The sequence below is a fragment of the Colletotrichum karsti genome (assembly GCF_011947395.1).
Source record: "Colletotrichum karsti strain CkLH20 chromosome Unknown Scaffold51, whole genome shotgun sequence".
Taxonomy (NCBI): domain Eukaryota; kingdom Fungi; phylum Ascomycota; class Sordariomycetes; order Glomerellales; family Glomerellaceae; genus Colletotrichum; species Colletotrichum karsti.
In genome coordinates, this window is record NW_024065951.1 from 244,119 (window position 1) to 270,112 (window position 25,994).

At 56.0% G+C, this 25,994-nt stretch overlaps 6 protein-coding genes across 6 annotated transcripts; 4 read left to right on the plus strand and 2 right to left on the minus strand.

Moving 5' to 3' along the window:
- Positions 1–1,181: 1,181 nt before the first annotated feature.
- CkaCkLH20_11826 (uncharacterized protein) lies at positions 1,182–2,568 on the plus strand (the record flags this gene model as incomplete). The annotated part of the gene is made up of 3 exons (XM_038894540.1): positions 1,182–1,392; positions 1,441–2,466; positions 2,522–2,568. 3 exons carry the CDS (start codon positions 1,182–1,184, stop codon positions 2,566–2,568), a joined length of 1,284 nt encoding a protein of 427 aa, XP_038740185.1.
- Positions 2,569–9,837: 7,269 nt separating this feature from the next.
- CkaCkLH20_11827 (phosphatidylinositol-4-phosphate 5-Kinase) lies at positions 9,838–12,945 on the plus strand (the record flags this gene model as incomplete). Its single annotated transcript, XM_038894541.1, has 3 exons — positions 9,838–11,075; positions 11,125–12,097; positions 12,145–12,945. 3 exons carry the CDS (start codon positions 9,838–9,840, stop codon positions 12,943–12,945), a joined length of 3,012 nt encoding a protein of 1,003 aa, XP_038740186.1.
- Positions 12,946–13,640: 695 nt separating this feature from the next.
- Positions 13,641–14,191, minus strand: CkaCkLH20_11828 (uncharacterized protein; the record flags this gene model as incomplete). Its single annotated transcript, XM_038894542.1, has 2 exons — positions 13,641–13,820; positions 13,961–14,191. The coding sequence occupies 2 exons, from the start codon at positions 14,189–14,191 to the stop codon at positions 13,641–13,643; spliced, it is 411 nt and encodes a 136-aa protein (XP_038740187.1).
- Positions 14,192–15,134: 943 nt separating this feature from the next.
- On the plus strand, positions 15,135–15,903 carry CkaCkLH20_11829 (uncharacterized protein; the record flags this gene model as incomplete). The annotated part of the gene is made up of 2 exons (XM_038894543.1): positions 15,135–15,385; positions 15,507–15,903. 2 exons carry the CDS (start codon positions 15,135–15,137, stop codon positions 15,901–15,903), a joined length of 648 nt encoding a protein of 215 aa, XP_038740188.1.
- A 948-nt stretch (positions 15,904–16,851) lies between these two features.
- CkaCkLH20_11830 (cleavage and polyadenylylation specificity) lies at positions 16,852–19,770 on the minus strand (the record flags this gene model as incomplete). The annotated part of the gene is made up of 2 exons (XM_038894544.1): positions 16,852–19,573; positions 19,625–19,770. 2 exons carry the CDS (start codon positions 19,768–19,770, stop codon positions 16,852–16,854), a joined length of 2,868 nt encoding a protein of 955 aa, XP_038740189.1.
- Positions 19,771–20,659: 889 nt separating this feature from the next.
- On the plus strand, positions 20,660–23,904 carry CkaCkLH20_11831 (Sec23/Sec24 trunk domain-containing protein; the record flags this gene model as incomplete). Its single annotated transcript, XM_038894545.1, has 4 exons — positions 20,660–22,024; positions 22,079–22,176; positions 22,226–23,756; positions 23,818–23,904. 4 exons carry the CDS (start codon positions 20,660–20,662, stop codon positions 23,902–23,904), a joined length of 3,081 nt encoding a protein of 1,026 aa, XP_038740190.1.
- Between the last annotated feature and the right edge of the window lie 2,090 nt (positions 23,905–25,994).

The window sequence follows — 25,994 nt, forward strand, 5'->3', positions numbered from 1 at the left end:
TACAGGCTGGCATCTGTGGTTACTCAGCTATCCAGGCACTCAGCCTCAGTCTGGGGTTCTACTCTGTGCTTCCCTGATCTTCCACGAAATCGACGAATGGCTGCGCTGGTGACAGACAGGGCAGCTTGCCATCTTCACCAAGTCCATGTCGCATCCGCCCAAGAACTAAGTCACCTTTGCATCTGTATTTGCTGCACTTCGTCCCTCTTGATCCTCCGGCCCGGCATCTCATCCAGAATCAACCAGGATGGCAACGTGAGGTGACCACAAGACCGGCCATACAAGCAACACTCTTCAGCCTGTATCTGACGCATGCGGCAAATCCCCAGAGCGGCCTCCCTTCCTAGATAATTAGCCCGTCACTAATAAACAATGCCAGCAGTAATTGCAGATAGAAGTGACACCCGACTGTCTAAATCGCCCATCATCTCTGGATACCTTCTTCGGCTTCAACGCTACCCCAGGACAACTTTCTCAGGACACATTGCATCTGCCATCCCATTGCCAGCCCGGCAATGACGTCCATCTGTCCCATCGGACCGAGCTCGATACATCGTCAGGCACCAACAGACGCCTGAAGCTTCATGTACCTCGCCATCAGTCCACTCCAACATCCCAACCCGAGTCTGAACTCTGTGCCGGCTACTGCCGAACAGTATTCCAGATACGAGGAAGCATCTCCCTGTCACGTTTCAATTCTCCAACGCCGCTACTGCTGCAGCCCGGCATCTTCCATCTTCCACAAGTCATGATCTTCGCCTCTGCATATTGTGGCTGTGCTTCCCCGGAGAGCCTCATCCTACGGAGCCGACAACCCAGAGATCCATTACTCAGATGTAGTCAACATGTTGCACTGATTACAGATCATGCAGACCCTGTGTCTCTGAATGTTCGGGAGTCACATCTACACAGTAACTAGCATAGAGCTTCATCGAGACGGCCAAACAGCAACTCTCCGCGGCGACGACGTCATTCGCCGACACCGGGTCCTTATGTAATCCTCCCGCTCTGACCTCTGACCAATGAGACAGCATCGAGATTGTGCCTCGGATGCTACTCGGGACGCTTACCGGCGGGGTGCGCTTCGGGGTCGGCACTTGGACGGCAACACTCCCATCATGATGCCTTCATTATTTCCGCCCAAACCACCCTGAGAACGAGTCAATCGGCATATTCTCAAAATGTATCGCCCCGCCCTGAGGACTTGCGCAAGGCAATGCGTCGCCAGGCGCGCCGTTCCCGCAGCGAGGTCTTTCGCCTCGTCGTCCAGCGGCCCGGTCTTTGACTGGGAGGACCCCCTGAACTCCAAGAACCTCTTGACCGAGGAGGAGCTCGCCATTTCAGAGACCGCCGAGCGGTACTGCCAGGAGCGCATGCTCCCGCGCGTGCTCCGTAAGTTCGCAAGATGCCATCCCAATAGACAGCTCTAATCATGTGCAGAGGCCTACAGGGACGAGAACTACGACAAGAAGATCCTCGAAGAAATGGGTGAGCTTGGTCTTCTCGGAGCGACGATCGAAGGGTACGGCTGCGCGGGCATCTCCACCGTCGCCGGAGGCCTCATCACGAAGGCCGTCGAGAGGGTAGACAGCGGCTACCGCTCCGGCATGTCCGTCCAGTCTTCCTTGGTCATGGGCGGCATCGCAGAGTTCGGCACGGAGGAGCAAAAGGAGAAATACCTACCCCAGATGGCCCAGGGCAAGCTCCTCGGCGCCTTCGGCCTGACGGAGCCGAACCACGGTAGCGACCCGGGCTCCATGGAAACGACGGCCAAACCCCACCCGACCAAGAAGGGCTACTACTCCCTCTCCGGCGCCAAGACGTGGATCACAAACTCCCCCATCGCCGACGTGCTGATGGTCTGGGCCAAGCTCCAGGAGACGGGCAAGATCCGCGGCTTCCTCGTCGAGCGCTCCCAGTGCCCGCCCGGAACCCTCGAGACCCCGGCCATCAAGAACAAGAACGGCCTGCGCGCCTCCATCACCGGCATGATCCAGCTCGACGACTGCCCCGTCCCCGCGGCCAACATGTTCCCCTCCGTCGAGGGCCTGCGCGGGCCCTTCTCCTGCCTCAACAGCGCCCGCTACGGCATCTCCCTCGGCGTCATCGGCGCCCTCGAGGACTGCGTCGCCCGCGCCCGCGCCTACGCCCTCGAGCGCAGGCAGTTCAAGAACAACCCCATCGCCAAGTACCAGCTCGTGCAGAAGAAGCTCGCCGACGCCGCCACGGACGCCGCCTACGGCACCGTCGCCGCCATCCAGGTCGGCCGCCTCAAGGACGAGGGCAAGGCCACGCCCGAGATGATCAGCATGGTCAAGCGCCAGAACTGCGACCGCGCGCTGCAGAACGCGCGCGTGCTGCAGGAGATCTTTGGCGGGAACGCCGTCAGCGACGAGTACGGCATCGGGCGGCACGTGGCGAACCTTTTCGTGACGCAGACCTACGAGGGACAGAGTGATATCCATAGTAAGTTATACGAGAGAGGTGGCTGCGTTGAGGGTTTGGTGCTGACGTTGAACAGGTCTCATTATCGGCCGTGCCATCACAGGCATCCAGGCTTTCGTATAAGTGATGAGGGGCTGGCTTCGATGTACTCAATATTTGAGCCGGGAGACGGATACGGCCTGTTTGAACATAACAAAATGACCTACTTCATGAGATGTCCCAGCGTGAGAAAGAACAATGTTGCAATCGTCGAGCTTGCAGATGCTTCAAAAAAGAAAAATTGATCAGAGTGAACGGGAGCAAAATGAAAGGTCCATCCAGGATTCGAACCTGGGCTTACGGAAGGAACTGATGGTGAATCAGAATCCGACGTCCTAACCAACTAGACTAATAGACCGGTGATGATAGGCTGGTTGATGGTGGAGGCAGGCCGGCAAGCCGCTCTTGTGGGGCGGGCACGACTCACGATGCTCCCAGCGAGATCCCGAATCCAAGTGTTGCATTTGTGAGCTTGTTTGCGCGAGGTTTTTCAGCTTCTTCAGGTTGAAGTTTTGTGTGATGCTCTGTATAGTTTTGGAGTGGAATGTCGCGAGGTTCAACGTTTGCTATGGTTCATTCAACAACAGTCCTTTCCAACTAACGGCCGAGTTGCCCGTTCATCTCAGCAGATCTACCAGCTCGTCGTTCACATCATCTTATTTCTGTAATTTTTATCTCGGTTATTCCTTTTCTCACTAGTTAGTGATGTTGAAGTCGCTGTCCGTGCCGTTTCCGAAGTCTTATGTCTAAACCTATTTCCCTTTACCAGGCTAAGAAGAATCCTGAGAAGACTACCTGTGTGTATCCCGAGGGATCGCCTGGCCTTGTGAACATTTGAGAACAATGCGGGAAGGTGATGTGATATGCTTTCCTCCTCGTGTGGATGAAGTCGAGGATGGGTGTGTGTGAAGCGCGTTCGGAGATGAACGAAGCATGTGGTCTTTAGTACCTAGAAGCTGACTTGCGAGCGATGTGTGGATGTGATGATCGGTTTTGTTCTGTTTAACTGAGTCGCTTTCGTATGTTTATTCGGATTAGGAGTGGCATGGGAACTCCGACGGTTGTTCAGCACAGTTACGGCTACGACGTAAGTGAGTATTCTTACTGCCTTTATCTCTCCTGGTGTTTATCCCGAGGAGATGGACACAATAGATATCACTTCATTGGAAAAAAGACATGGTGGTTCCGTTGGTTGGTCGTACATGTGCCTTGTCTCCATTCTCTCATACGTGAAGGGTCTAATAGATCTGATGGCCAAGCTAGGTGGAGAGGCGTAGTCTTACTTATGAAGCTGGTTAAGGGTTGCTTGATGATATCTTGCAAATTGTTGGAGTGGAGGCTGAGCGAAGGCCAAGTTGAGACTATCTCGCGATATATAGGATTGACAACCGGGTCGCGTTTAGAAATGTGTAGTTCACGCAATGGACATGTACCTCTGTCCCTCAACTGGAGTGGGAGACATGGCTCACACAAAAAGCTCCCACGGTGTATGGCGAGACGGATGGCTGGACGACCAAGAATGCCCTGAACATCACCGAATTCTTTAACAAAACGTCAATGAAGATTCCGCCCCGTTGACATTGTGGGAGACGTCACTTATAGAGAGCGGTAGAAGCGTGCAGACGCTATAGGAGAAGTTATGTAAGTTTCTCAACCCCCTACGCATGAGTTCCATATGGGCAATCAAGACATTCGATGTGCCGGTGTTCCTCCGAAGCATGCTATCTCATTAAGAGTCCCGATGTCGTGCATGACTGGCCGTTCCTTCAAGATATCCAGCCTAACAGCTACCATTTAAGTTTTCGAAGGGCTTAACGGGCGTGATTTGACTCGTACATCTTATTCCTCTTTATCGAAACAATCTGAGTGTTATGTGCAGTATGGTATCAGATATTCCAAAGAGTCAATGGACGTGATTTCACTGGTGAACCCTATCCCTCCAAACCAACTGAGTTCGGGTGTTATATGCAGTATAACATGAGTCCCAGTCTGATCACATTCCGTCTCATAAGCGAAGAACGCTCCTGAACTTGGGTAACCCCCCCCCTTTTCGGTCGTGAGTTGCCGTCGTCTGATATGGCAGCCGTCCCGGCCGCGCTTATTGGGCACGTCGTCCCGAGAGCTTCTTATGCAGCGGGCGAGGTCTAAGGTCTAAGAATGTTTTGTCTGTGTAGCTAATAGCGTTTTCTTCTATTTTTTTACGCAGCTTGAGGAGAGATAGCCTGCTTGTATGCATGACGAGAGGCGCGTTTGGATGCTGGTTCTAGATATGCACTGGATAGTATGACCCGGCGACTTCCCAGCATTGAGAGTTTTCCTCGTTTATGTAACAGGAGGGCTTGGAGGATTCTTTAGCTGGTACCTGTGTAAGTGCATGAAACCCGAGAAGACGATGGCGCATTGCAACAGACGACGTCCCAACTTTAAACGGACTTAATCGGGCGAGATGGTGCCTTTTTGATTCATTTCTCAAGACTTTGGCGTGTTCTCTGTAAAGAAAGTCCATACTTCAAGGTGATTTGCCATTATGGTTTGTTTTCGTGCTTGCTTATGACAGTAACACCGGGGAAGGTGATGGGGTGATGTTGAATGCGATCACGAGAACGACAACGAGGATATTGGACACCGCCGGGAATGGGTATCAAAACTACGACAAATAGGAAGGGAATATTAAGGGAAATGAAGAAAGAGAAGCTTAAATCGTTCTAGACGACATGATATCTGTAGTCTTTACCTGTACCACGAGGACTGGTGCGTGTGGTCAGCTTCGACGATGGCTGGTCCGGTGCAGAAGCATCACTCATCATAGAATGCTCCAATCCTTCTGGCCCAGCAGAGCTTATTCAGACCGGAGTCCAGAGCTCCAAGATCTGCAGACGAACCGCTTCGAAAATTACTCGATAGGGCTGGCTGCGTGCCCGGGTCCTCCGCATGTAAGGATTCCCTTGGCGCATGAGAGACAGTAAAGCGTCACTCAGTCTTCCCATTAAAAATCGGGAATATTCCGACGAAGTGAAAAAAAACCAACCACTTGCAGAGATTTTCTTCCTCTCTTCCAAGCCTGCGCGAACTGGGCCGCGGACGGAGTTAGCCTCCAGCCATGATCCCATCCCCTCCCCTCCGTGCCGCGCCGCGAAGGGTGGGCGGCGGCGGCGGCGGCGGTCTTTTCTCTCGGCAGCCCGCTTGGCGGGTTGATGCGATGGGGGTTCATCCCAGGCGCGGGATGGTGGAAAGAAAGGGGGTGCGGGTGGGTGGACATGGGGGTTGGGTTGGTTTGCGATGTTCGGTAACCATTCCACGTCATGTTGTGAGAGATTGCTTTAGAGGGGTTGGAAAGCTGGTTTAGGGACGTTGGATGGAGATGGATGGCATCGTCATATGGACTGTTGGCGATGAGGTGGCATGGCATGGCACGGAGGCGAAATGGAGACCGGTTTTGACTGCTTGCTTGCAGTATGGTACCATAAGAAAATGAACTGCTGGTCTTTCCAATGGAAAACAACGTTCAAAAAGGGAAGGGACCTTGGGATGCCAGGACTGATTCATGAGGATGGACGACAATGACCTCATTGCATGTTTGGGGGTCTTCCCGCGTCGCGGAAGCAGCAAAATGTTCTGACGATCCAGGAATTCAGGGAAAACCACCGAGTAAAAAAAAAAAAAGCGTGGTTGCGTGGCCGGGATGGAGCTAGACGATTCGGCGGTGCGACGTCACGGATCGGCTCTGGTTGGGCTTATCACCGCCGTACCACTTGTACATCGTTATTTTTTCTGGCGGTCTGAGGGATGCGGCCATTTCGACTGCCGCTTTGGAGAGGTGTGATACTGATGATGAGGACGAGTTGTCTTAATAGATGCCCTGGTGGTCACCACGCAGAGGCGGGCATTTACTAGAGTATTTTCATCACCGAGTGCGTGGTTGTGTTTAGCGGTTGCAGGGCGTGCTAGGTTGTACGGCACATCTCGACTGGATCTGATGGCGCGGTAGGTAATATGGAGCTATCATTTTTGTCATCCGCAAGAAGTATCTCCTCGCTTTCTTCGAGAAGAGGACGATGGAAGCTGTGGATGGAAATTAGAGACCGGTTCGGTTCAGGGGTTTTCGGGGTGTTGGTGAGGCGCGTGCTGGGTTGATGCTGTATTCAGCTCGGATGACGATCTCATTGGCCTGTGTGTCCGTCTGTCTCCCCTACCTACCGTGATACGTGTATCCAGGTGAAGGGACGACAGAGAGAGAGTGTGTTCACTGCCCCCCCCGATGCAAGGCAAGGAGGGTAAAAGGACGACGACCGAACGGCCGGGCTACGGGGCTCTCGGGTTCCCCGTGCCCCGCGGCTGCGCTAGCGATGGCGGCTTACGGATACACCTGATTGTATCTGAGATTTGATGTGAAATAATATTGGACGGTATCGCTCTGTTCGGGATGGAGAAGTTTGAGTGGCCGTGTTTTGAGGATGGTCTGGATTTGATTTGGCTTGTGGGTTGATGTGCCTTGGTAGGGGCTTGTCGACTATTTTGAGACCGGATACTGACGAATACACTCCCGCATTTTCGTGTGTACAGTATACTCTTTGATTGCTGGCGTACAGAAGTCAGGAGTGACTGCGACGAGCAAAGGGCGGTGGGATAGTGAGGAGAGACTGTGAGGCCCAGTTACCAAGAGCGTTCCGTACCTTACCGTAGTGTTGTAATGATGGCCCCCGCTCCGCAGGAGTTTCCAGCTGCGCAGGGGTCGAAGAGGCCGGCTTCTGAGGGGGGTGGAATGCAGGTCGTTGATATTAAGGTGCGGGCATGATGGGATTTGGCGAGGGGTGATTGTCACACGTACATACAGATACCGTACGGACCGCGGGAGGCTTCGATTGCGGCTCCCTTTCGAGCTTTCCCCCCCTGTGATTGTGATTCAGGCAGAGAAGCGCCTGGACGGTTCATCTCATTATGAACATGCTGGTTTGTTATGTGAGGCAGATGAGATGAGATATGCATAACGTGCGGCGAGTGAGAGTGATGCCGCAAGTTGGCTGAGCGAAGCAGGGAACGGGCACGCCAGCATCAAGACATGAAGCCACTCTGCGGCCGCCAACTCTGTGATATTGGAAAAAAGGGCGCGACGGGAGACAGTGTCGTAGCCGTTGGCTAATTAGCTGCGTCTCCTGAGGCTCAGTCGAGTGAGCGATGGCACCCGGGGTCGGTATGCAGACATGCTATGAATAGCGACACTAGGACGACGATGAGAATGGAACCGCATATGCATGTACATACGTAGTGTACAGAGCAGGTACCTTGAGGCGCGCGGGGTGGTCCGTCTTATGTGGAGGTCGGCGTACGTACATACAGATCTTCAACGTCTGGTTGAGCTGATGACAGCAAGTCTTTGAATACCGAGTTTTTACATAATAAATCGGGGTGACGAGGACGGCATTGATAACACTGCCATTGTGGGTTTGTTCATCCCCACGACGATGTTGAGGATTCAAGACCCAAGATCAAGTCAGGCAGGGCCTCGACAAGGGGCGTCAAGGGGGAGTTCCAAAGGGCTTCTTTATCCGTCGACGATGGCGGTGGCTTGTCCGAATTTGACCCAGTCGACCGGAAACACGGCGTCGACCGCGTCTTGGGGCCTGGGCTGGGCGGGACTCTGTACGAATAGTGAGTGGCCACGGGACCTGCAATATCTGTTGGTCGCCGACGTGAGCGACACTGACACTCGGGAGAGGTTTGTATTCTGTACATAGGACTTGGCAGGTCCGGTGCAGGTCTCTTGTCTTTTTCTACCTTGCCGATAGGAGTCAACTAGCGAAAGAGCTTAGCTGAGTTGGCGGAGGTTGGTGTGAAGATCGCAAGCTAGGTGACGGCTGGCTTGCCTCCCGGGAGCCCAAATGACGGATGACCTTTTCATCTCTGGATACGTGTATTGGTTCTCGGACCGGAATGTCGACGACGCAACAGACACAGAGAGAGAGAGAGGGATTTGGAAGGTGAAGTGAGGTTTCTCTGGTGAAGACGGAAGAGCTCATTTCCAATTTCCAGCCCCCCAAAAAAGACCCAAGGGACAGTGGACGGCCAAGCCCCATTTGACCCGGGTTTATGGCCAATCACGACCGTCCATATGCCCCTTCATTTGGTTTTTGCGGGTCTACAAGTATCTCCCTGCGACGTTAATATGGGGGGGTACCTTGGCTGATTATCAAGACTCATCTTGCAGCTGCCCTCCACGTCCCTGCCACAGCGCCTGCCCTGGTCGCTCTTGCCTGGCACCTGCCTCTGCTGCTGATTGCTGGTGTACCGTGTTGCTGCTTGCTGGCAGGTGCACCTTCTTCACCTTCTGTCTTCTGTCTCCTTCCCGAGTAAGGCACCCAGGTGCCGGGTACGTACTTCTCTCCCTCCTGAGATTGCCCGGCTGGGTCCCGTCGTTCCCTGCTCAGGGCAGTGTCCACGACGGGCCTTCAGTGGCTCTCAGTGGCTCTCGTCGACTTCTCAGTGGACGCACCGGGTCCTGTTCCTGTCGCTCAGCGTGCCCAGCCCCTGTACCTTGGCCCGGTCTTCTCTCGTAACCACGCAACAACGCGCCCTCATCGTCAAAACCTCTCTCCCCCAGCTTTTTCCCTCCCGTCACATTTGCCAGTCGTCCACCACCACCACCATCACCACCACAACCACCACCAACACTCCTACCACCAACTCCTCCTCTCGCCAGCGTCAAAGGAGCCATGCGTCACGTCGCCGCAGAGACATGCCCGATCCATTGAATTACTTCCCTCCGTCTCGACTTTCAATCCGCTCCGACTTTACCATTGCTCCCGCTGCCATCGCCGCCCAGTCTATCCCGACCACGACCAACAAGGCGACGCAGTCAGGAGCACCTTTCGACGATCCTCTCCTCCATCTCCATCTGCATCCCCATCTCTAATCTCCCGCCCTCTACTCTATCTCTCCCTTTGGCTCTAGCCTCTCGCAATCGAAAAGTAGTCGACCAGCACAGGACGGGCTCATTCGACCACCCCAATCTGCTCCTAGCGACAAAGATACCCAGACGAACGAACGAAACGAACCGAACGGCCGCCTTTCCTGTCTTATTATTCCCTTCGTTTTTCAGTCTTCGAAGCATGTGCTGAGGGCCTCGCTCAGCGTTTTTTTCTTACTTGTGTCGACCAAACCGAACGAAGCCATAGAAACGATCAACATTCATCACACACCTCTCCTCACCTCCTCCACTCCCGACGACGGACCGGGGACAGACACCAAAAACGACATCGCCCAGAATAGCCGTAGCGGTCGACCCCCGTCACATCCACTCCTACTCTCCCTCCGTTGTTTGTCCTCCCGAGCGTCTCGAACCCCGGCCGACCGACCATGCCCACGTATCTAACCCGCGAGAACTCCCCCATCTACTCGCCCAACTCGGACTTTTTGGATCTCGACCCAAACAACACGCTCGACCTCTCCGGTCACAAGCACCACCCAATTAATGGGCTAACACACTCCCTGCCGCTTCGTCCGTCGCGCTCAAACAACCTCCATGATAGCTTCGACGAAAGCTCCACCTCATCGTCAACACACGCCTCCGACGTCTCTGATTCCATACCCACACAGATGAATGGGACGAGACCGACTAGCATGAGCTCGTTGCCCAACGGCTCGGCAGGGGCCGGAGGAGGCCAAGACTTTGATTATCACGACGCCGACTCCCGACACGATTATCAAAACAACCACGCAGACTACATCAACCACAAGCACCCGCTGCAAAATGGAGGAACCGTCGCCATGCCCGACCGTACGGCGCCGCCGCCCCCAATCAGGGTGATAAGGAAACCTGCCTCCGAGACAGACAACTCGAGTCCGGATGCGTACCTCACGCCCCCCTCAATCGCGTCGCCCGCAGCCGGTTCGATCGATCACACAATAAAGACCAATGGAACCAGCTCGCCCAACTATGCACCTCCTCCGATCCCATCCCAGAGCAACGCGAATGGCTCGACGACCCCGGTACCCGCCGTCAGCACCACGTCGCTGTCTCCCAACCCCAATAACAACCCTCAATCGCCGCAGCGATTCTCTTCTCCGCCGCTGTACCAATCCGCTGGTGCGACGCCCAATGCATCCACGTCGACGGGGCTGCAACCGCCAAACGGCGGCCTCAAGCATCGCCATACCCTCGAAGTGCCGGGCTCCCAGTCCAATCGCGGTTCCAAGGATGGCTCTGATGCCGCCTTCTCGAGCGGTCGATTCTCCCCCACATCACACACGAGTACCACGCAAAGAGTGCGTAGGGCGTCGCTCAATCTGGTGCGGAGAGACACTCGCTCGATGCAATCCGACGCGCCTCGCGATGAGGTCGTTCCCGACGACGATGCCCTCCGCTGGGCCGAACATTATCGGCAAAAACGTGCGAGCAAGAGGAAGAGGAAGGAAGAGGAGGATGACGACAGGGTAGTGGTCGGAACGAAAGTGGACGAACATCACGCAAATTGGGTTACTGCCTACAATATGCTGACGGGTATCCGCGTTTCCGTGTCTCGAACCAATGCAAAGCTAGACCGGCCTCTGACGGATGCTGATTTTGACGCGAAGCAAAAGTCGACTTTCGACATGTAAGTCACATCCTTCGAGCAGTGCGCCGAGATATGCTAACCATCGCAGTGCTGGCAACGAGTTGGTTCCCTCGGCGAAGTACGATTTCAAATTTAAGGATTACGCGCCGTGGGTATTCCGACATCTGCGCAATTTGTTCCGCCTGGATCCCGCCGACTACCTGATGTCGTTGACGGGCAAGTACATTCTGTCGGAGCTCGGGTCTCCTGGAAAGAGCGGCAGCTTCTTCTACTTCTCCAGAGACTACAAGTACATCATCAAGACGATCCACCACGCCGAGCACAAGTTCCTGCGCAAGATCCTCAAGGACTACTACCATCACGTCACCGAGAACCCGAACACTTTGCTGTCACAATTCTACGGTCTTCACAGGGTCAAGATGCCGTACGGAAAGAAGATTCACTTTGTCGTCATGAACAACCTCTTCCCTCCGCACCGCGACATCCACACCACGTTCGACTTGAAGGGATCTACGATTGGTCGCGACTATAAGGAAGACGACCTGGATAAGAACCCGAGAGCGACGTTGAAGGACCTGAACTGGCTGCGAAGGCAGCGGCATCTTGAGCTGGGCATCCAGAAGAAGAAGCTGTTCCTGGAGCAGCTGCAGAGGGATGTGGTGCTGATGAAGAAACTCCAGATTATGGACTACTCTCTTCTGATTGGTATCCATGACCTTAGCCGCGGCAACGAGGAGAACCTCCGTGGTAAGACCCTCCAGGTCTTCAACCCGGGTAGTGGCAACTCGCCGGAAGACGGCGAGCCTCCCTCGGTGCTTCTGCGAACTCCATCCAAGCTCGAGAACGCTCGCAAGGCCAGGGAACTGAGGCAAATGATTCGACACGAACGACCCATTCCCATGGGCGAGACGGCAACACAAATGCCGAACGAGCTCGACGAGGGACACAGCCGTTCGGGGTACATCTTCAACCAGGACGACGGCGGTTTCCAGGCAACCCACGAGGACAACTCGCCTGCCGACGAGATCTACTACCTCGGCGTCATTGACTGCCTGACCCACGTAAGTCGAGCGTGACCATCCGCTGATCCATTGCTAATTTGTCATAGTACGGAATGATCAAAAAGATTGAACACTTCTGGAAGGGTCTCACCAGCGACAGGAAGCAGATTTCGGCTCTACCGCCCGAACAGTATGGTGACCGATTCTACAACTTCGTTGAAGGCATCACGATGTCGCCAGAAGAAGCGCGAAGGGAGGCGCAGCGGAAGGATCAGGAGCAAGCCGAGGCCGCAGCGGCCGCAGAGCGACAACGCGTTGCTAGCTGGAGCTCGAGCCTGCGCCGCCGATCCACGACGGCTAACATCCCGCCGATGCCGAACTACCAACCGCCTCCGACCCCACCCGATGGCGCGACATCGCCGGAAGCCCGGGAAACTGTTGAGCGAGCCAACCGGGAGGCTCGAAGGACGGAGAGACACGGGGCTTCGGAGGCAGCCGTGCCTGAAGTGGTGTTAAGCACCAAGACTGGAGAGCGCCGCGAGTCTGGCGGCCAGGGAGCCCCTATTCTGCCGGTGGTGGAAGAGGCGGGAGAGGCCTCGTCTCTAGGTGGCCGTAGCCGGGATGGCGACGACTACCGACCGGCAACCCCAGCCAAGACGAGCATGGAACGCAGGTTCGCCGGCCTCCGCGACTACGCGCCGCCGACGCCGCCCAAGGGCCACCACCTCAAGCCCGAGAGCCAGGACAGCGGTTACGGAGCGCTGCCCAACGGCAATGGCTCCACGATGAGTCGAGAAGACTCGCTCCGGCTGAACGCCCGAATCAGCAAGGAGTCGCTCAACAAGGACCTGCCGCCGCTTCCCAAGGAGGCTGCTGGGGAGAGCCAATTCCGTGTGGGGCTTGCGTAGGGCGCAACCTTGCTACGGAAGAAGAACAGGGGAATACGTGTCGTTACGAAGGAGGAGGATTCGAAAACAGGGAACGAAGCAGCTGAAGCAGCGGAGGGATCAACAAAATCACAATTGCATCAACGGGGTCTATGACAATTCTGCAAGCTCGTTCAAGGAGGTCTCACAGCGACCAGAGGCAACAGAGAGCCGAGACGAGCCACAGAGCTTTTTACTAGTGTTTTCTCACATGGATGATACCACCATTGCATTGAGCATGCTTCTTTTTTTTCTTACTTTTCTTTATCAGTTGTTTCTTTGTTTCTCATACAGATACATAAAGGTCATCACGTAAAAATCATTGTCAGTGACGACCCGAGGTGGACAAGGGATGATGGAGCTCATGGGAAGGGAAAGACTAGTCAACTAAAGGGTTATTCAGAGGCGCTTTCCTCCCATGTCACCGGGTTGGTTTCGCCCAGGTAGCAAAGTAGAAGAGTTGGTTCTCATTCGTCTTCGTGCCCGGTGTCTAGATACAGCCCAGCGTGGGGTATGTGTCCAGGTCGACGGCTTTTGTGTGTTGCTCATGAATATTCGTACATAAAATTACAAACGTGTCCCCCGACCCGGGTGTGGTCTATATTGTGTTGTTACATGGGATATGGTATCAAGTTCAAATTGCCTGGGTCGTTGTGGTGGTCTGCCGTCCGCGTCTTTTACTTTCGTTTCGACGCCAGCATGTCCTGCAGGTCCATCTTGCTCGTGCCCTTTGGTACGCTGGAGGCGTCGGTGAAGGATGTGGTCACGTCCATCTTGACGGCGTTCTCGGCCTCGAGCTGGGCTATGCGCTCCTTCTTCTGGATGTCCGCGACGCGCCACTGCTTGAAGTATTTCACCTGCGTTGCGTCGGTGTTAGTCATTCGGGTCTCTTTTTGGTTGTCTTTTCAATTGATTCACTCCTCGTCGTGTTGTTCGATCGTTTTTCCAAACAACAACAACGACAAAGAAGAACCACAACCATCAATCTCGAACGTACCCATGCGGCGGCGCAGTCCCTCTCGAAATCCGTATTCTCGGCGCCGCAGGCCTTGCGGGCCTGGCGGTCGTCCTTGAGGGCGTCGACGATGTTGTTGCGGTCGAGGCAGCCGAAGTAGGCGTCGCGGGCGTCCCAGCACTTGCGGCGCTCGTTGCGCTTCGGGGCGACGGCGCCGGAGCGGACTTCCTCGGCGCGGCGGTCCTCGTCTGATTTCGCGGAGAAGAAGCCCATCGTGTGTGTTTTGTCTCTCTTGTTCGGTGGAACGGGGTGAGAGAGGTGGCTTTCGGATTCGAGAAGCGGTGTTGGAGGAAATTTCGATGTCAGGTGTTTTTCGTTTTACTCGACTTTGGTGGCGACGGAACGGGGACTGGTATCTAGCTTGAGGTAAGGTAGATGACGCTGCTGGTGCGAAAGAAAGCGACGGAGGGGGGCAGAATTTCCTCGGGCGGTGAAGAAGCGCTTGCTCTCAGTTAGACGGCATAGGTAGCGCGGGCAGGGGTTCCCGTTGCATTCGCGCGCCCTTTTTTTCAGCCTCAGCCTTGCCTCATGCGGACATAGCGTCATTTTTTCTCGCTGTGGCTCCGCCTTGACGTGGCAGGAGCTCTCTCTCTTGTTTCTTTAATTGCTGCTGCTACGGCTACGGTTGCCAATACCTTACCTAAGGTACCTAGCTTCCCTCCCCCGGGTGTGGCGCAAAATATCTGGCCTTGGACCTGACGATCTGCTTTTTTGATCCTCCTACCTACTACACAGGTCAACACTGCGACGACAACTTTGCTTACTTTTCTTACTCTTGAAATTCTTAGAGAAAAGGGATTTTTTGTTTTTTTAAGGCAGTTGTTAAGAGACCGGGTTCGGTTATTGCCGTTATTTGAAGGCACGAGCACACGCAGCTTGAGGTGCATTTGCGACGGCCGGTAGCGAGATTCGGACTGGCGCATCCGCATCTTAATCCCCCGGTCCCGTCCGTCCACCTTACCTTACTCTCTGCCTTCTACTCCCTGTCTGGAAAAGGGAAACTACAGAAACAACACACCCACGATTCGCACAACGAGCCCGAAGAATATCGCTCGCACCACCACCTAGCTTCCCCAAACACAACACAAAATCCGACCTCGGTGCTTCCGCGCAACGACAGGACACCACCGCTTGAACTAGGACGACGACGACGACGATGCCCCGCCGTCGCAAGCCGCCCCGGCCGGGCGCCCTCGCCGACCTGCCCCCCCTCCGGATCGCCTCGCAAATCGCCGCGCTGCAGGGTCTCTACTACGCCGCGGCGCTGGTGCTCATGCTCTTCACGGCGCTCGTGGCCGGCACGGGTTTCAGCATGGAGCTGGTGTTCGGGTGGGAGGGCGTCCGCGGGGACACGACGCAGGGATGGCTGGGTGCTTTCGTCTGGGTTCTCGATGGGGGGCTTTGCATGTGAGTTTTTCTTCTCTTCTTGTTCTTGTTCTCCTGGTTCGTGGGAGTGAGTGCTTCGGGTTGGATGTGTTAGAGAGAGAGAGAAAGACACGAACAACGGCTGACGCAGACACGACCACAGGGCCGTCGCGATCATCATCCTTATAGGCCGCTCCAAGCTCGTCCCCGACTTCGCCCTCACGATGCACGGGATCCACCTCGTCGTCACCTCGCTCTACACGGGCCGCGTGCCGCGGAACATGATGTGGTGGGGCGCCATGGCCACCAGCGCGGCCGTGTGCGTGGCGCTCGCGATCTGGGGGTCGCAGTACCGCGAGCTGAGGCCGATATCGTTCGGGGGCCACGGCGGGAACGCCGCGGCGGCCGCTGCTGCCGGGAATGCGGAGGCGCAGAACGGTGGTGCCGTCGGGGACGAGGAGGAGGGAGGCGTCGGGTTCGGGAGGGGTAGAGGGAGGGGGAGGGGGAGGGACGGGGAAGGAGGGTATGAGATGGTCGGGATCGAGAGGAGGGATTCTTGATCGCGTTGAGGGATGAGTGGTATCGGCATTGGGCGGCGTTTTCGTGCTTTGATGGGGTTTGTATGATATTGTTTGTTTGGCTGGTGATGAGAATAGACATCCTTCTCTGGTTCGAAGCTCCGTGGTGGCTGGTGAAGGAATGGTGTCCACGTCGAGGATCTGATTCAGCGACTACGTTTACTCACGACGGCGTCGGGGAGATGGCGTGGGAAGTTGCCTTCGAAGCTCCTCTTCGAGTCGAGTTATGGGAGGGAACATCGGAATGAGCGACTATCGTTATTCTATTCGTACTGCCTACCACACCTCACAGCCCTCGTCGTAGAAAGGTATCTGCTTGCCTTCCCCTTGTGGTCTTAATCTCAGCAAATCGACCACCATGACCAGAACTACAAAAGAACGGCTTATTAAAGCTGACCACAAACTCATCTAAATCCCAGCAGAGGACGGACGACACAAGTTATAGTGATACCAAGCGCTCAATCCATACTTCCGGCACCAGCAAGTCATGTTCTGTCCTATGTCCTGGTGGAGATCCTGTGAATTGAAAAAGGAGTGTAATAGCCACTGGTACGAGGGGTTGATAGCAGCCAAAACCGGGTTGGAAGAGAACTTTGGGATAATTCAACAGTAGTTTCGATATTATTCCGCGCGAGGCTTGGGTAATAACAACAAAAGCTAGGAACAGAGCTAGAATAATGAGCGTGATCGGTTGATCCGACTCGGTGACTAGATGCTGGGATTACTTAGAGCGAGGGTAAGTACATAGCTCACGACACCAGTATCAAGTTCAGTCACCTGCAGCCCGTTCACAAATCAAAATCAAGATCAAGACCGAATCTAGAGGTCCATCTATTCCGGCCGATAAACCTATAAAATAATGCCATCTTACAAACTACATCTCGACACCTCCAACTTCGGAGCCAAACCGCACATGCCCATTCCCCGCCCCTAGGCCCCGGCAACCACGGCAAGGCCGTCGTAAATCATCCTCTTGACCTCGTAGAAGGTGCTCCGGTGCTGCATCATGGTCGCCGCGTCCGCGATACCCACGCTCTCCACCTCCACCTTGCCGGTGCTCGTCTTCTTGACCGCCACCGCGCCGTTGATGACCAGCGTACCCTCGCCCCTGAACTCGGCCGTGTACCCGGCCGACTGCATCGCCCTCCTCAAGTCCGTGAGCCTGAGGTCGCCGACGTGCAGCGGCTGCGCGACGGAGCGTACCGCCGACGTCATGTTCATCGGGAGGAGGTCCAGCGCCGGCACGATCTCGACGTCGGCATCGTCCTCCTCCTGGGGCGCGTCGGCGTCGTCCGTCTTCTGCCGCTTGTTGGCCCCGTCGTCCTTCTCCTTGGCGAGGGCTTCCGCCACGAGCTGGCCCGTGATGGTGACGACGCTGAGGCCGCGGACGTTCTGCCACTTGAGCTTCTTGACGAGGCTGTCTGTGAGCTTGACGACCCAGGCATTCGTGTCGACGCTGGCGTCGACCCAGGTGCCCATCGACGGGGTGTAGACGTCGACGACGCTCTCCTCCGAAGCTCCGATCTGAGCGGCGAGGGCCTTTTTGCAGTCTGCAGCGAGGGCCGTCGTCTCCTCCGTTGTGCCGCCGACCAGGATCAGCTTTCTAGGCTGGATCAGTGGTATCAGCATGTTCAAACTCCTCTTGTCGTGCAGTCCGCTGAAGTCGACGTAGGCGATGCGCATGTTGACCATAACCTTCTCCGTCGTCATGATCAGTTTGGACGGCCCTTGGATCTCCTCCTCGACGGTATCCTCCACGTCATCGAACTCGTCAGCGACATGGCCTTCCGAGGCCGCCGCGTCTTGATCGTCGCCGTTCCTTGCGTTCTGGCGCTTGTTCGCTCCCTTGGAATTTGCGTCTTCCCACTTGCGCTTCTTTCCTAGGCGGTCCTCGTCGTGGTCTCCCCGTACATCGGCATCCGGTACATCCTCTTCCTTTTCCTCGGCTCTGAGATAATCCTCAGGCCGGATCACGTCTCCAAACTGGTCATCGCGTCTGCGGCGCATGACCAAAGGAAACGAACGTTCGCGGCCTTTCTTGCCTCTCACGTCAAAGTCGTATGCGCCGCGCTTCTTCGTCAGAATATTGATGCCCAGATCCTCGTCCGTCAGAACCACCTTCTTACGCGTCGCCTGACCCATGGTCGTTGAAATGTTGAGAGCCTTTCCCTGTTGCTCATTGTCGGACTCGCCCGAGTCAGAGGAAGATTCCGATGAGACATCGTCGGCAGCGTCCGCTGTTGCTTGTAATGAGGCTCCGCCGGCCCCTTGCTGAGTCGCCTGGAGCTGGCGTTGTGTTGCGAGCCATTGTTGGTAGATGGTAAGTTCGTCTCCTTCAAGCGCCTGGCGCTTAGCCTCTTGAATTTCGAGTTCCCGACCGCCGCCGTATACAAGCTCAATGCTGTCGCCGCTGTGGGACTGCTCAACCGTGACACCATCTCGGCGTTCCGACCACCAGTCCCAGAGCGTTCTCGCAATAGATGGCCGTTCCGCGCGAGACTTAGGCGGCTTGTCTGTGAGGATGACCAAGTTCCTTGAATCCTTCGCCAAGCCCTGTATTAAATCTTTCGAGAAACCCCATTCCAAAGTGTCATCGCTAGCCAGAATGACCCTTCCTTCTGCCTGAACGTTGCCGCCGCCGCCAGAGAGCAGCTTCTCGATTTGCGCCCGGCGCTCGACTAGTTTCAGATACCTGAAATCAAAGGGCACAGCCTCCTTGCTCTTGCCATCCGCGCCATTCGCTTTACGTTGACCGTCCGCAACCGACTCGAATTCTCGGACAATGTTGTCGTCCATCCACTCCAGCATGCTTCGCGCATATCGTAATGTGCTCGACATGTTCCGTCCAGCGAGGTACAATTTGGCCGATTTGAGGCTGCTGTCCTCAGCCTCGGAGTCAACGCGCCATGCGTGCTCGAGGAGGTAAGCAATCTCCAAAACTCGAGCACTCGAGTCCACGGGAATGAGACAAGTACCTCCCCTGCTGACACAGAGCTTGATCATGTCTACGAGCTGTTCGTCACGCTTCGCGCGGCCGCCCGCCTGTGCCACCTTTTCCGCGCCGCGACTGCTGCATACCAGGGCAGTCGGCTTTCGCAGTTGCTCGATAACTTCAGCACCGCCGCCTCCAGCTCCGCCCAACCAAGCAGCTCCGGCATACACATTCTCCCTTGCCTGATTCCAGTCCACAGCATAGACAATCGATTCCAGGCCATGCTGGATGTGCCATATCGTTCCTCCTAGACTGTGGCCTGCGTTGTATGCCGTGATCATGAGACCATTGAGAGGCGGGGAGAAGGGAGAAGGAAGTGGTTCGTGGGGTTGCGAGTACTTGAGTGGTTGAATCAAGGAGAAGTATCGAGTGATCTCTTCGGGGGTCGGAGCTTGCAGGAGGAAGTCATTGTCGGCGGTCGGCTGCTGAGAGTAGGAGTAGGCAGCCTCGCTAAGAGAGCCGTGGGGGATCTTTGTGGCGGCGAGAGGGGTCGAGGCATAGAGGTCTTGGGTCAGGGTACGACCTAGATCAATGACGGGTCGCGTCGCATAAACCGGGATTCTCGTAAATAGCGGGAAGTTCTTGCAGCAGTGCGCGAACGCAGCCAAGTGCGACGTCGTGGCATGGGTCAGGAGAATGAGGGACAGCGTCGGGATCTGTCTGCGATTGAATTAGTTTTGAAGACGCGGCGGGCGGGCAGAGGAGGAGTACTTCTCAAGCTCCTGCAGCTTTTCAACGTCGAAAGATTCGTCCCAGCCAAGATCAATGAGAATCTTGACGCCTCCATCGAGTTCTAGGATCGACTGCGACGCCGACGACTCAGACAGAGCGCCCTGCAGCGGGCAGAAGGTAAACATGGTTGCTGTCTAAGGCAGAGAGTCGCGATGCATCGTCCGGACTTTTCACTCCAAATCAAATCTAGTGGATGTCGATTCGAGATTTGATGGTCGACGCAATAAACATGACGCTGGCGCGACAAGCAGGAACGGTGGTCGTGTCGTCAAATCGACTCTTGGGCTTCGAGAATGGAGGATTCAGTGTCGCGTAAAGGAATCCAAGGCAGCCCGGCTGTTCAGGTACCACCAGTGCGATGCTGCAGGGTAGGAGAGGTACGTACTCACGACAGGAGAGCAAATGGCAGGGACCAGCGGCAGCTTCAATGCATCGACGGGAGAGGTCCGTCATTGTGGATCCCGGTTTCTTCGATGAAGGCGGAGCGGAGCTTGGTTGTTCCGAGGCCCACCCCGGGCTAGCTCCGTCGAGCTGCATGAAGCGGGGCAGACCACAGCGGTGCAACGTGCTGGAGCTTCAGTAAACGGCCCCGCAAGGTACCGTCGGGTGGATGGACCTTAGTGGACATCGGTATGGAAAAACGCGTCGGAAAGTTATCGTGTCAATTTGGTCAAGATCCCTGTCGATTCGTGGTCGACCCGTGTGCTGATCGAAAGGGGACACTATTCGAGCTGTCACCTCTCTTTTGGACAAGTTGGCTGGTCCTTGAACGACGACAGCAACTCTCGACACTTTTGCTGGAGAATGGCGCACTCTTAGATGCGTGCGCACTTTTCGATACCCTCCGAATTCCCTGTCCATCTCGACTCTTGAATTTCACGGCGTACAACAGCTCCAGCTTCCGTCCCAACCCATTGGTAGCTACCCGCAATTAATTCGAACCCCGAGCATCGACATCGAGCATCGAGACCGATCCAAGCAGCCCACCAACACCACCACACACGGCTTGCAAACATGTCCGACTTCAGCCAATTTCACCACCTGGGCCAGGGAGAGCAGGATCCCTCGAACCCCAACCGATCGACGCAGCCCGCACCTCCCCAGTTCTCCCCTCCCATCGCGGGGCAGCCTCAATACCAGCAGGGAGCTGCATACGGAGCCCCTCCCCCGGGACAACAATACTATGGCGGCCAACCACCCATGGCCGGCTCCGCGCCTCCTCAGGGCTCTCCCTATGGTGCTCCTCAAGGTCAACCGTATGCGCAGAGCCCGGGCTTCCAATCCCAGGAGAACCTAGCGGCACAAATGGGCGGCATGTCTCTCGGGGATGGTCACAGCACCCTCAGGAAGAAGAAGAAGGATCGCCACGCGTATCACCAGGTCGAGGCGACGGGCTCCTCGCAAGCCTTCAACGGAATCCCTCCCGCCGGCACCCCCGCTACTAGCTTCCTCAATGCCGACCCGTCCCAGGCTCAGTACTTCAACCCCCAGATCACCCCGGCGATGAACCAGTTCCCGGCTGCTGCTGGCCAGACCTTCTCGCCCGCGAACCCCGCATCCCAGGCCGAATTTGCGACGCGGAACGGCGCCGATGCCGCGGGACCGCCCGCCGTGGTCCAAACCGGCGGCCACCAGAAGCTCTCCCTCGACGACCTCCCGAGTGTTCCCGTTTCCCGCGATTCCCTCCAACAACACTACTTCTCGAATGTGTACCCTACCTTTGAGAAACACCTGCCGCCCCCAGCTACGGTTTCCTACGTTGCGTACGACCAAGGCAATGCCTCGCCCAAATATGCGCGCTTGACGTTGAACAGCATTCCCGCGAATGCCGAAGGCCTCGCTCTGACCGGTCTGCCGATGGGATTGCTACTGCAACCGTTGGCACCCCTGCAGCCCGGCGAGCTCGAAATTCCTGTGCTCGACTTTGGTGATGCTGGTCCCCCGAGGTGTCGCCGATGCAGAGCTTACATCAACCCATTCATGATGTTCCGATCTGGCGGCAACAAGTTTGTCTGCAACCTCTGCACATATCCCAACGAGACGCCCTCCGAATACTTCTCTGCCCTCACTCCCCAGGGCGTAAGAGTAGATCGCGATCAACGACCTGAGCTTACGAGGGGCACGGTCGAGTTCGTTGTGCCAAAGGAGTACTGGACCAAGGAGCCTACAGGCCTGCGCTGGCTGTTTGTGATTGATGTCACCCAGGAGTCCTTCAACAAGGGTTTTATCGAGTCCTTCTGCGAAGGTATTCTTGCCGCGCTGTACGGTGGCGAGGACGCCGAGCGTGATGAGAATGGCGAACCCAAGCGCATAATCCCCGAGGGCTCAAAGGTCGGATTCGTGACGTACGACAAGGATATTCACTTCTACAATGTCAACGTAAGTTGCTCTTTGCTCATTCTCGGTCCAAAGGTCAGTGACTGACAGACGTAGCCTTCTCTGGACCAAGCTCAAATGATGATCATGCCGGATCTCGAGGACCCCTTTGTTCCCCTGAGCGACGGCCTCTTCGTTGACCCCTATGAATCCAAGTAAGGCCAACGAATTTCGTATATCGTTGCGTGTGACTAACAGGCTTAGGGATGTTATCATGTCCTTGCTCACCATGCTGCCCACCATGTTCTCCAACATCAAGAACCCTGAACCTGCATTGCTCGCCACCCTTAACTCGGCTGTCGCTGCCTTGGAGAAGACGGGAGGAAAGATCGTTTGCTCTCTTGCTGCACTTCCCACATGGGGCCCGGGCCGCCTGTTCTTGAGAGACGACGGGAAGCACCCCGGCGGTGAGATCGACAAGAAGCTATTCTCCACCGAGCATCCGGCGTGGAAGAAGGTCGCAGAGAAGATGGTCGCCAGCGGCATCGGCGCCGACTTCTTCCTGGCTTCCCCGTCTGGTGGGTACCTCGACATCGCAACCGTTGGTCACGTCGCCGCCTCAACAGGCGGTGAAACTTTCTACTACCCGAACTTCATCGGCGCTCGCGATAACACCAAGTTGTCAATGGAGATCAAGCACGCAGTAACGCGCCAAACCGGCTTCCAGGCACTGATGAAGGTGCGCTGCTCAAACGGACTGCAGATCAACGGCTACCACGGCAATTTCATTCACCACACATTTGGCGCCGACCTCGAAATCGGTGTCATCGATGCCGACAAGGCCATGGGCGTCACATTTTCCTACGACGGCAAGCTCGACTCGAAGCTCGATGCGCACTTCCAGTCTGCGCTGCTCTACACCACAGCATCCGGCCAGCGCAGGGTACGCTGCTCCAACATCATCGCGAGTGTCTGCGACAACCCGCGAGACTCCGTCAAGTTCACTGACCAAGATGCCGTGGTTGCCATCCTTGCCAAGGAGGCAAGCACAAAACTGGCCACGACCTCGGCGAGTCTGAAGGATGTCCGTAACCACCTCACCGAGAGGACAATCGACATCCTCTCTTGCTACCGCAAGAACTTCCTTACCGCAGCCCAACCAGATGGCCAGCTGGTCATGCCAGAGAGGCTTAAGGAGTTGTCCATGTACATGCTCGGCCTCATCAAGTGCCGCGCCTTCAAGGGCGGCAACGAGAGCTCCGACCGCAGAGTACACGAGATGCGCATGATCCGCTCCATGGGCGCCATGGAGCTCAGCCTGTACCTGTACCCCCGCATGATTCCCCTCCACAACCTCGCCCCCGAAGACGGCTTCCCCGACGAGTCGGGCCACCTGAAGGTGCCCCCCGCGATCCGGACGTCCTTCTCCCGCGTGGAGCCCGGCGGCGTCTACCTCGTCGACAACGGCCAGCAGTGCCTGCTCTGGTTCCACGCGCAGACGTCGCCGAACCTCATCGCCGACCTCTTCGGCGAGGACAAGACCACCCTGCAGAGCCTCGACGCCTACACCTCGTCGCTGCCGCTGCTCCAGACGCATCTGAACGCCCAGGTCCGCAACATCGTCGAGTTCCTCAAGACGATGCGCGGCTCCAAGGGCTTGGGCATCCAGCTCGCGAGACAGGGCATCGACGGCGCCGAGTACGAGTTCGCGCGCATGCTGGTCGAGGACAGGAACAACGAGGCCCAGAGCTACGTCGACTGGCTCGTGCACCTTCACAGGAGTGTTCAGCTCGAGGTATGATTCCTTCCCCTTCTCACCCACGATTTTATGAATTCGTCGCTAACCGATCACGTAGCTGTCCGGCCAGAGGAAGAGAGACGACCCGTTGACGGACGCCAACGCCCTGGCGGGCTTCGCCGGCCTGAGGCCTAATTACTGGTAGTGAAAGGGCGAGAAGGGCGAAAGCGGAGTGTCGGTGTGGGATTTTTTGATGTTCGAGCGTCTTCAGAAACTGCATATACATTTGGTGTCGGCGGGGATCGAAAAAAACAATAGTAAAGGAATACCTCCAGCTTGTGCTGACCGATCTACATCCCCCACTCGGGTCTTCCAAAACGTGAAGCATCTCTACGCCCTTCTGAGAGCCGCAGAGGGCAGCGGCGGGTGATTGATCGCGCCAGAAGCGTGACAGAACAAATGTGCCCGGGCAATTCTGGTCAACGCACAACCAAGAAACATCGCGGCTGAGCTTCTTGGATGACTCGGCGTTAGTACGCCGCCGCGGTCACGAAGTGGCGAAGGCCGCCATCACGCGCGCCAACTCTCCACGTATCGTTTGTCTCACGCTATTGTTTTGTGACTACCAATGCGAACTGCCCAGGAAGCGGTGAGTGACCAACTCAAGAAACATATGGGCTCGTCGACTGATGGCTTGCCGACGAGCACAACAAAAACTTGAGACTTCTAGGTGTTGGGGCGGGTCATCGTTTCTGACGTCTTCTCTGCAAATCTATTTCCAAAGCTGCTTTGCATATGTTCCGTCCCAGCGGCTTGGAATTCGAGCCAAGATGACTTAACTGACGTACTGCAAGACTCGCCTCGAACCCATGTTTTCTGTTTCCCCAGCGGTGTGATGCCGGTCCGAAGATCATCACAGCATGACAAGATTTGAAAAAAATGCACTTATCAAACTCTCACCAGGGGACCCAGATACTTTCTAACTTGGGCCTGCGTCCCCAACGTCCGTCTGCTGAGGCAGTGAATGACGCCGCCGTCTCTCAATAAACCGCCGACCTCAAACATCCCCCAAGAACGGCGAATGTAGTCGAGAGACACCGATCTCTCTCGGCCCCCAAGTGTCAACAGGGTTGGGAAAGGGGGGCCAGGTCTCCATCGCAGGATGGGGCGTGTGGGCAGAAACCTGTCATCTGACGGAAAAAGAACAGAGCTGCCTAGGTAGGTAGTCAGCGTCTCTCGTCTCCCTCCGAACCAGAAAAAACCAAGGAAAGATGATGAAAAACACACACACCAATCCGTCGGGAATTCTGATCAAGTGAGATTATGAGATGTGATATCTGATATACGACTCAAAGAAAACACTGGGCGGGCCTACCAAAGATATGGACGGACTGAGACCACCACCACCCCCGACCCCGACTTAGCTAGCGAACGCGCGCCGGCGACGAGGCATCGGGATAGAGAAACATTTCAGGTGAACCACGGATCCTACCGTTCGGCCAAGCTTTCGCGCGCTATGGGGACTAATTACGGCATCGATTGTTTCCGCCGGTGAGAGCTCTCTTTTTTTTCTCCATTTTTCGTTTTTTTCTTGGGGGCGCGGTGATGTCGCGCATGGGATGTCCTCTGGCTGAGACAACTTGTGGGCGTACAACAGGAGAAACAATCGCATTGCGTTCGTCCCCTGCCACCCCCGTCCGCCTCCCATTGTTTTGTTTTCTTCCCGCCCGTTCATTCCTCTGCATTAGACTTGGGCTGGCCTGCTTGCTTGCTGTGTGCCGGGTTGGGTATCCGTACATTTCCCAACGCGGGTGATCGTACACGACCGCCGCCGAGGCCCTTTCCGTGTAATCAGGCGAGAGATGAGTGGTCGTGCTTGAACCCAGGGCGCTGAAACATGCAGCCTACCGCCCAAACCCTCACCCTCACGCCATCATCATCATCATCGCCGTCGCCCCGTTTCCCGAATCCAAGGCACCGCCCGCGGTTGAAGGGTGGTGGTGGGGGGTCGTTGATGATGATGTGCATGATCTGGAAGGCGGTCGGTATGCGATGATCGACGCCCAGGCCTTTTCCCGTCAGTCGGATAGCAGGTCTTTGACCGGCAGGATGGGCGAGGAGGGGTGTGGGGTTTGTTGCTGCTGCGGTGAATCCCTGATGTAGATCGGTGCGTTTTGCTTTTCGCTCGCGAGGGGAGGGGGGCTTTGTCGGGGTTCCCTGTGAGGCGGACAAGGCCTCGGGCGTTGTCTCAACGACCTGGAACGCCGTCGTAGGGCGGGATCGGCGTCCCGGACG